Source organism: Entelurus aequoreus, linkage group LG07 (genome assembly GCF_033978785.1).
Source record: "Entelurus aequoreus isolate RoL-2023_Sb linkage group LG07, RoL_Eaeq_v1.1, whole genome shotgun sequence".
In the NCBI taxonomy this organism is placed as follows: domain Eukaryota; kingdom Metazoa; phylum Chordata; class Actinopteri; order Syngnathiformes; family Syngnathidae; genus Entelurus; species Entelurus aequoreus.
In genome coordinates, this window is record NC_084737.1 from 50,148,774 (window position 1) to 50,159,732 (window position 10,959).

Consider the following 10,959-nt stretch of genomic DNA (forward strand, 5'->3'; position numbering starts at 1 on the left):
TCCCTCGGGAAGTCATGTGGGGAGTGCTCAGAGAGTATGGGGTATCGGACTGTCTGATTGTGGCGGTCCGCTCCCTGTACGATCAGTGTCAGAGCTTGGTCCGCATTGCCGGCAGTAAGTCGGACACATGTCCAGTGAGGGTTGGACTCCGCCAAGGCTGCCCTTTGTCACCGATTCTGTTCATAAATTTTATGGACAGAATTTGTAGGCGCAGTCAAGGCGTTGAGGGGATCCGGTTTGATGGCTGCAGGATTAGGTCTCTGCTCTTTGCAGATGATGTGGTCCTGATGGCTTCATCTGGCCAGGATCTTCAGCTCTCACTGGATCGGTTCACAGCTGAGTGTGAAGCGACTGGGATGAGAATCAGCACCTCCAAGTCCGAGTTCATGGTTCTCGCCCGGAAAAGGGTGGAGTGCCAACTTCTGGTTGCGGAGAAGACCCTGCCCCAAGTGGAGGAGTTCAAGTACCTCGGAGTCTTGCTTACGAGTGAGGGAAAAGTGGATCGTGAGATTGACAGGCGGATCGGTGCGGCGTCTTCAGTAATGCGGACGCTGTATCGATCCGTTGTGGTGAAGAAGGAGCTGAGCCGGAAGGCAAATCTCTCAATTTACCGTTCGATCCACGTTCCCATCCTCACCTATGGTCATGAGCTTTGGGTTATGACCGAAAGGACAAGATCACGGGTACAAGCGGCCGAAATGAGTTTCCTCCGCCGGGTGGGACGGTGTGGCGAAGTTGGGAGAGTGGCCGTGCCAGCAATCTGAGGGTTACTGGTTCAATCCCCACCTTCTACCATCCTAGTCACGTCCATTGTGTCCTTGAGCAAGACACTTCACCCTTGCTCCTGATGGGTCCCTGTTAGCGCCGTGCATGGCAGCTCCCGCCATCATTGTGTTAATGTGTGAATGAGTGTTTGTGAATGGGTGAATGTGGAAATAGTGTCAAAGCGCTTTGAGTTCCTTAGAAAGGTAGAAAAGCGCTATACAAGTACAACCCATTTACCATTTACCATTTACATCGAGAGGAGCCAGATGAGTTGGTTCGGGCATCTGGTCAGGATGCCACCCGAACGCCTCCCTAGGGAGGTGTTTAGGGCACGTCCAACCGGTAGGAGGCCATATATATACATATATGCATGGATGTGTATATACATCTATGCATGGATGTGTATGTATATATATTTTTTTTTTTAACAAATAGCTGCACAAAAAGTAATATGTAATTCGCATCTCTGGTCAATGAGCCAATAGTAAACAGGAAAAGAAGAGCACACACCTTATTTGGCGCTGTAAAATTCCCCAGGATAAGATCAAAATGATCCCAAACATTGGAATTTTGACTTTTCCTTATTTCTATTTAGATTGTTGATGGGGTTGAAAACTGCTGTCGAAAAATCTAATTTAGTACAAGCTGAAATAAGCCCATCCATCCATTTTCTACCGTTTGTCCTTTTTGGAGTAGCAGAGGGTGGGGGTTCTTTGGCCTATCCCAGCTGCATTGTGGTTAGAGTGTCCATCCTGAGATCGGTAGGTCATGAGTTCAAACCCCAGCCGAGTCATACCAAAGACTATAAAAATGGGACCCATTACCTCCCTGCTTGGCACTCAGCATCAAGGGTTGGAATTGGGGGTTAAATCACCAAAAATGATTCCCGGGCGCAGCCACCGCTGCTGCTCACTGCTCCCCTCACCTCCCAGGGGGTGATCAAGGGTGATGGGTCAAATGCAGAGAATAATTTCGCCACGCCTAGTGTGTGTGTGACAATCATGGGTACTTTAACTTTAACTTTAACTTCACACTGACATTCACACACCTGGTGTTTCCAGATAAACACAGTTTGGCGCTTCACAGTCAGACCACACAGCAGCTGTATCGATCACATGTTGTGTTTCATAATGTAGCAATTTTTCAGTATCATTTCACCCATCACTACACACAGGTTCCCCTTTCCCTTTCCTTGCTTTCCGTGCTCATTATTATCTGTCCCAGTTAGGACCCACTTTTTATACATTCACGGCCACACAGACAGTCCGATATTATAGCATTATTGTCATAAATGCTCAAAGATGAGCCACAACATGGAGGCTGAATGGCTGCGGCTTGCTGACCCTTGGACTAACCCAGTTACATGTAGGTTGGTGCCACATAAACACTTGCATATATTTGCTAGTCAAATGAAAATACACATAGTTACTGTGGTTGTGTCTACTTAGCAAACAAACCAGGTTGATGAAATACATAGTGTGATGGTGTGTGTCATTCTGGAGTGTAACATATTTATTATGTAACTGAAATAGTATAATGATGTTAACGGAAAATAGTTTGAGTTTGAGTTTGAGTTTGAGTTTGAGTTTGAGTTCATTTCGAACACGCATGCAAGCATACAACATGATACATCACAATTTCCAGTTTCTCTTTTCAACATGTTCGAAAAGGAGTAGGAAGAAGCAGAGCTTATTTAATCCTACCCCTTTTCTTTTACATAACAGTTGCTAAAATTTTGTTCACTTCCTGTTCTCAATTTATTCACAATATACTCCATAAGTAATCACAATAAAAATAACTAAATAAATAAATAATACTCGGTGAAGTAAGTTACATTTCATATGGTGAGATGAGTAAGATTATTTTGAAAATGAATGGATGAATGGATGAAATAAATTCAGAATGTTTATCATGGTTCTTCTTCTTTGTACTTTGTAAACACTTTAAGTTTGAAGATTTTCTTGAACTTGATCATATTAGTACATTGTTTGATTTCTTTGCTTAATCCATTCCATAATTTAATTCCACATACAGATATACTGAAGGTCTTAAGTGTTGTACATGCATACAAATGTTTTAAATTAGTAAAATGATGTTTTCATTATTTAAATGACATTCTGTGATTCATACAACAATAGCATGATCATGTCATTATTGAAATGTTATGGTGGCATTAGAATTTAGTCCCAAGAAAAAATTAAATGTGACTAAAGTTTGCGTTACATTCGTTGGCAGATAGCTTACGTGACTGAGGTCAGGCTTTGCGGAGGACGAGGATCCTGGGGTGTTGTGTCGCCCTCCTGCCCTGAGGTGGACCTGGAAGTCATTGAGGAATACCTGCAGGAGCATTCGCTGGAGGTCCAGCCTGCACACACACACACCTCACCTCTGACCAACGACATGCAGCATTTGCACTCTCAGCACAGCACCTGGATCATAGGTGAGTGTGCAACCAACATGTCATTTGTAGCATGTATGTTAGCGATGTTTCTAAACGTTTGCTTGTCTCTGTAGAAAATAACTGGTCTGGTCACTATGCTTACGAGTGGCACTGGGGAGCTCACACATCGAATAAAGAATGTGAGCCACAAGCCACCCCACCAGCCTGGTTGTGTCCCCACCAGAACCAGTGGGTAAGTTATTATCACTTTATATACTGGAGGAGTCAAATCTTCCCAAATATCCTTAAAGGCCTACTGAAATGATTTTTTTTTTATTCAAACGGGGATAGCAGATCCATTCTATGTGTCATACTTGATCATTTCGCGATATTGCCATATTTTTGCTGAAAGGATTTAGTAGAGAACAACGACGATAAAGTTCGCAACTTTTGGTCGCTGATAAAAAAAAGCCTTGCCTGTACCGGAAGTAGCGTGACGTCGCAGGTTGAAAGGCTCCTCACATTTCCCCATTGTTTACACCAGCAGCGAGAGCGATTCGGACTGAGAAAGCGACGATTACCCCGTTAATTTGAGCGAGAGTGAAAGATTTGTGGATGAGGAACGTGAGAGTGAAGGACTAGAGTGCAGTGCAGGACGTATCTTTTTTCGCTCTGACCGTAACTTAGGTACAAGGGCTCATTGGATTCCACACTTTTCTCCTTTTTCTATTGTGGATCACGGATTTGTATTTTAAACCACCTCGAATACTATATCCTCGGGGACAGCGTGGCGAAGTTGGTAGAGTGGCCATGCCAGCAATCGGAGGGTTGCTGGTTACTGGGGTTCAATCCCCACCTTCTACCATCCTAGTCACGTCCGTTGTGTCCTTGGGCAAGACACTTCACCTTTGCTCCTGATGGCTGCTGGTTAGCGCCTTGCATGGCAGCTCCCGCCATCAGTGTGGGAATGTGTGTGTGAATGGGTGAATGTGGAAATACTGTCAAAGCGCTTTGAGTACCTTGAAGGTAGAAAAGCGCTATACAAGTATAACCCATTTATCATTTATTTATATCCTCTTGAAAATGAGAGTCGAGAACGCGAAATGGACATTCACAGTGACTTTTATCTCCACGACAATACATCGGCGAAGCACTTTAGCTACGGAGCTAACGTGATAGCATCGGGCTTAACTGCAGATAGAAACAAAAGAAATAAACCCCTGACTGGAAGGATAGACAGAAAATCAACAATACTATTAAACCATGGACCTGTAACTACACGGTTAATGCTTTCCAGCCTGGCGAAGCTTAACAATGCTGTTGCTAATGACGCCATTGAAGCTAACTTAGCAACGGGACCTCACAGAGCTATGATAAAAACATTAGCTATCCACCTACACCAGCCAGCCCTCATCTGCTCATCAACACCCGTGCTCACCTGCGTTCCAGCAATCGACAGAGCGACGAAGGACTTCACCCGATCATCGATGCGGTCGGCGGCTAGCGTCGGATAGCGCGCCTGCTATCCAAGTCAAAGTCCTCCTGGTTGTGTTGCTGCAGACAGCCGCTAATACACCGATCCGGCCTACAGCTTTCTTCTTTGCAGTCTTCATTGTTCATTAAACAAATTTCAAAAGATTCACCAACACAGATGTCCAGAATACTGTGGAATTTTGCGATGAAAACAGAGCTTTTTGTATTGGATACAATGGTGTCAGAATACTTCCGTTTCAACGATTGACGTCACACGCATACGTCATCATACATAAACGTTTTCAACCGGAAGTTTCGCGGGAAATTTAAAATTGCACTTTATGAGTTAACCCGGCCGTATTGGCATGTGTTGCAATGTTACGATTTCATCATTGATATATAAACTACCAGACTGCGTGGTCGGTAGTAGTGGGTTTCAGTAGGCCTTTAATGACACTCTCTGCTAAGGCTGCAATAATTAAACAATTCATTTGATTTAAAAAAGAAGCTTTGATATTCTGTTACTTCGATTAATCGTTTAAGTGTAAGTGTGTGTAAGTGTGTGTGGTGGGGAACAGCCGAAATTTTAGATTTTATTCATTTTATTATTGTACAGATGTTAAAAGTGCAATTTCAATGTTGATAATTTATTACAAAAAAATTAAAGTTGTGGCAAGCAGAACAATTCTTGTTTATTTCAACTACAAACATATTTACCCTTAAATACGCATAGGCCTACGCTATAAAGTGTGTTTCATTCAATTATTTAATTAATCACACAAACTACTCCAGTACTATAATGATCGATAGCTGCTGTTGTACCCTATATTAAGTAGAACTGTGCTTTTCAAAGTGCCGCACAGTGAGCCTTCTTTCAGTGAGTACAAGTTTACCTATTAAAAAAAAGTATTTATTTGGGGCAATATTTCGTGGCATTTTCTGCTCTCCATGTAGGAACTAAAATCACTTCATTTTGTGTTTCAACATAACTTAAGTTAGTTTTGCAGAAAAAAAAATATATATGCATATATTTTTCATTTTCAAGCAGCTGCACCAGGGGAGGCTCGCGTTACACTTTGAAAACACCAGATTTTTAGTAATAAAACAGTAGCCAAAATGAGGTAATGTTTACAGATATGTACCTCAATTGAAATTTTTAGATTTACATTTACTTTTATGTTGATTACAAAAGATGTTGATTTCCATCTATCTAAACATACCTCATACACTAACCTAACCTCCTTACTAAGTATGCGTCTCCCAGTCCGATATTGACATCAGATATCAGTCCGATACCGTCAAAATCAAAGAACAAGTATTGGATGATATCGGCTTGCATGTAAAAGGTCCAATATAAGCTCTAATACAAATAGTTCTCAAGTGTGTTTACTTGTGCAAAGCTGGAGAGCCAGGTAAAAGCTGCCCTCCAATAAGCACACAAGGTTGGTCTTTTCTTGTATTTTGTCGTTTACAAAGAGTAAACATGCTACTCAGAGCTAGCAGCTACATAACATCTAAGCACACAAGAGAACACAAGCTAGACATACCTATTAAGTGTCCTTAATTGAACAATAATGCAGTCCAAAACACAACATTTATCAATATGAACAAGTGATTGCCAATTACGCACAGATACAAAATCCCCAAGGCAGAAACGTAAATTATCCAGTAACAAACGTGTCCGCATCATTCAATTTCTGCGTCATGATTAATTTAATTATTGTCACTACTACATGTCGCCCAAAAACACTCCATTTCAATCCATCCATCCATTTTTTACTTTTTGTCCCTCTCAACGTCGCTGGAGGACTGACGCCTATCCCAACTGCACTCAGGGGTAAGGCAGGGTACGCCCTAGACAAGTTGCCACCTCATCGCAGGCCCAACACAAAAGTGTAAATTGGTCATAAAGTTAATGTTTTTCATTCCTACCATTGTTCTCTGAGTAATGTCACTTGATCAAACTCTTCGAAGATTTCCATCCATCCATCCGTTTTCTACCGCCTGTCCCTTTCTGGGTCGCGGGGGGTGCTGGAGCCTATCTCAGCTGCATTTGGGTGGAAGGCAGGGTACACCTTGGACGAGTCGCCACCTCATCGCAGGGCCAACACAGATAGACAGACAACATTCACACTCACTACAAAAAACAGTATTATGATTCGTGTTGATATCGTGTTAGGTTATTATCGGTGTCAGCCAATACTTAAAGGCCTACTGAAACCCACTACTACCGACCACGCAGTCTGATAGTTTATATATCTATGATGAAATCTTAACATTGCAACACATGCCAATACAGCCGGGTTAACTTATAAAGTGCAATTTTAAATTTCCCGCTAAACTTCCGGTTGAAAACGTCTATGTATGATGACTTATGCGCATGACGTCAATCGTTGAAACGGAAGTATTCGGACTCCATTGAATCCAATACAAAAAGCTCTGTTTTCATCTAAAAAATCCACAGTATTCTGAACATCTGTGTTGGTGAATCTTTTGCAATTTATTTAATGAACAATGAAGACTGCAAAGAAGGAACTTGTAGGTGGGATCGGTGTATTAGCGGCTGGCTCCAGCAACACAAGCAGGAGGACTTTGACTTGGATAGCAGACGCGCTATCCGACGCTAGCTGCCGACCGCACGGATGATTGGGTGAAGTCCTTCGTCGCACCGTTGATCGCTGGAACGCAGGTGAGCACCGGTGTTGATGAGCAGATGAGGGCTGACTGGCGTAGGTGGATAGCTAAAGTTTTTAGCATAGCTCTGTGAGGTCCCGTTGCTAAGTTAGCTTCAATGGCGTCGTTAGCAACAGCATTGTTAAGCTTCGACAGGCTGGAAAGCATTAACCGTGTATTTACAGGTCCATGGTTTAATAGTATTGTTGATTTTTTGTCTATCCTTCCAGTCAGGGGCTTATTTCTTGTGTTTCTATATGCAGTTAAGCCCGATGCTATCACGTTAGCTCCGTAGCTAAAGTGTTTCGCCGATGTATTGTCATGGAGATAAAAGTCACTGTGAATGTCCATTCCGCGTTCTCGACTCTCATTTTCAAGAGGATATAGTATCCGAGGTGGTTTAAAATACAAATCCTTGATCCACAATAGAAAAAGGAGAAAGTGTGGAATCCAATGAGCCCTTGTACCTAAGTTACGGTCAGAGCGAAAAAAGATGCGTCCTGCACTGCACTCTAGTCCTTCACTCTCACATTCTTCATCCACAAATCTTTCATCCTGGCTCAAATTAGAGGGGTAATCGTCGCTTTCTCGGTCCGAATCGCTCTCGCTGCTGGTGTAAACAATGGGGAAATGTGAGGAGCCTTTTAACCTGTGACGTCACGCTACTACTACGCAAGGCTTTTTTTATCAGCGACCAAAAGTTGCGAACTTTATCGTCGATGTTCTCTACTAAATCCTTTCAGCAAAAATATGGCAATATCGCGAAATGATCAAGTATGACACATAGAATGGATCTGCTATCCCCGTTTAAATAAAAAAAAATAATTTCAGTAGGCCTTTAAGGCTCCAATATCGGTATTGTATCAAAAGTGGAAAAGTTGTATCGGGTCAACCCTATCACTAATTAAATGAGCTTGTGGTTTAACATGTTTGTTCCAGAATCAGGTTGCATATCCCGCGTGCATCGACTCAGACTCTCAGTCTAGTAGCTCCCAGTACAAAGAATACCAGGATGCTCCTTCTCCATCCTCTGATGGTGAAGGCAGACAGAACCAAGACTCTTTGCTTCTTTCGCCCATCTCAGGTACCACCTTGATTCTATCTACTTCCCATCTGCTTTGATTTATTCATCTTCATTGTCATTATTATTTTTATTACCTTCCTCTTTTACAGGAAAGCGGAAGGAGCGCTTGTTCCAGTTCCTGTTTGAGATGCTCCAAACGCCGTCGATGCGAAGTTGCATCTGGTGGGTCCAGTCATCAGTTGGCACCTTTCAGTTTTCCTCCCAAAACAAAGAGCACCTGGCAGAGATTTGGGGCCGCCGAAAGGGGAACCGCAAGACGATGACGTACCAAAAAATGGCGCGAGCGCTGAGGAATTACTCCCGCACAGGCGAGATCCAGAAGGTGAAGAGGAAATTGACGTATCGGTTTGATGAGAAGACCCTGAGAGGCCTGCAAGCAGACTTAAATACAGAATAGGAAGCTGCATGACGGAGTACAGTCATGACTGTAAATGATGTGTGGCACACCCTATGGATTGTGCTGAAAATACTTTGGACATGATATCATGTAATAGACATATTATCAAAGTTTATAATCATTAGACAAATGGTCGATAACTGTGAGCAATTCGTGTCCCCAGCAAAGATGATTTGGTTGAAGTTATTTAACTAATTGTGCATACATGCTTCTTAGATAGTGTTCCACAAAGGTTGGTATTGAGTCCCAAAATGTTTATTAAGTACATCGATTACATGTGTAAGGTATCAGATACTTTAAATGTGTGGATTGTTAAGCTGTGTGAGAAATTTCAGGTCAATTTATGGGGTCAAATTTTGGGGTTTAATAGAGTGCTTCGGATTTTTCAACATTTACCAGAATGCATTGCCGGTGGCCATATTGGTAGGCTTTGTTTGTAAACATGCTCAATATTGCTGATCATTCATCCAGTGATACTCATAATGCCGACAACGTGTGCGATTGTCAACTGACACAATCAAAGTGGGAGAGGTTTTACTAGCATTTAGCAAATTCCTTAGCGTGTACCTGGACATAGGGAAGCGGCTGAATAGAAGAGTGAACGGCGAAGGCGAGCATGGATTGTTGCAATCAATCGATCAGATGTCACGTTCTATGTACAACTTTGTGTTTGTTCGGATCATTTCATTTCAGGTAATTTAGAACATTTTGTAAATAGAAATTAATCTACAATAAATGACAGCCCCTATTTGCATTAACTTGATGTGCTTGGTCGAAGAACTTTGATAGCAGTTATATACAGTAGATAATGGATACTGTACTCACTTCTCTCATCCGGACTGTGGCCTCCACATAAAACAAAAGTGAGGCGACTCGAGGACAGCTTTCTTTCAATCCTGCCTTACAGTCACAGTGTTCTAAAATGACATTAGAATGGTTATCCTTGATTCAAGGGTGTCAAACTTGCTTCAAATAATTTCTGCAAGTGCATGACTCTTGTCTTGACAACACAATGTCCACTGGGTTTATACAGATTAACACAAACGTAACAGACAAACCGGGCATAGCTTTCTAGACTCTTAAAAATTTGAAAATACTTAAATTAAAAATAAATAAATTCACCAAGTTCGGGTATGAAACATCGGGGAAGATGTCGTGATCTCTCAGATGACTAAACTTGTCCACTCAGACTTGTCGATCTGGTAAGGATCACAACAACAACTGTTTTCTCCTTATAACGACAAAGGGACTTCTTGTCTAGTAATTCAGAGTATATCATCATCGTATCAAAGCAGGTGCAATGTTATTTTTCACTGAATAGTTTGGAAATGTTACGTGTAGTGCTATCGTAAACAATGACTCTTGGTGAACAAAGCCTACCAATATGTTTTAGCAAAAAATCCAAAGCCTTCTATAACAGCACCACCATATGGTGTAATGTCAGAAAAGTAATACGACTTCAAACATTCTTCATAAGCACCGGCAACACAGTAGAAATGCATGTTTTGACACATTTGTACCCATTTGTGCACATGCTGCGCTTCACACGTAGAAATCATGTCTCTTTTATTGACCTAATAGAAAGATATTATTCATCTATCTATCCATCTTCTTCCGCTTATCCGAGGGTTGGGTCGCAGGGCCAGCAGCCCAAGCAGAGAATCCCAGACATCCCTCTCCACAGCCACTTCGTTCAGCTCCTCCCGAGGGATCCCGAGGGATCCCGAGGTGTTCCCAGGTCAGCCAGGAGACTTAGTCTCCCCAACGTGTCCTGGGTCTTACCTGTGCCCTCTGACTGATCAGGCGTACTCTAACGCCTCCCCAAGGAGGCGCCTGAGGGGCATCCTGACCAGATGTCCCAACCACCTCACCTCATCTGTCCATAAAAGTTATAAACAGTGCTTTGTGGACTTGGAGAAGCCATTTGACCATGTTCCTCGGGAAATCCTTTGCGGAGTGTTTAGAGGGTATGGGGTAACGGACCGTTCCCTGTATGATCAATATCAGAGCTTGGTGCACATTGCCGGCAGTAAATCGGATCTGTTTCCAGTAAGTGTTGGACTCCGCCAAGGCTGCCCTTTGTCACTAATTCTGTTCATAACTTTTATGGACATAATTTCTAGGCACAGTCAGACAGAAATTATTACAGACTATTTTAGGGGCAAAGACAAGTCACATGCCAGTGGA

At 42.5% G+C, this 10,959-nt stretch overlaps 1 protein-coding gene across 1 annotated transcript in view; it reads left to right on the top strand.

Annotated features, from left to right (window-relative positions):
* The window catches only part of LOC133654382 (transcription factor PU.1), a 29,019-nt gene extending 19,407 nt beyond the window's left edge, over nucleotides 1-9,612 (top strand). Inside the window, exons 3-6 of the mRNA XM_062054700.1 lie at nucleotides 3,001-3,205; nucleotides 3,280-3,398; nucleotides 8,231-8,375; nucleotides 8,465-9,612. Of these exons, the coding sequence (XP_061910684.1) occupies nucleotides 3,001-3,205; nucleotides 3,280-3,398; nucleotides 8,231-8,375; nucleotides 8,465-8,772 (777 nt within the window). The 3' untranslated portion in view covers nucleotides 8,773-9,612. The remainder of the gene's footprint in view (nucleotides 1-3,000; nucleotides 3,206-3,279; nucleotides 3,399-8,230; nucleotides 8,376-8,464) is intronic.
* The last annotated feature ends 1,347 nt before the right edge of the window (nucleotides 9,613-10,959 follow it).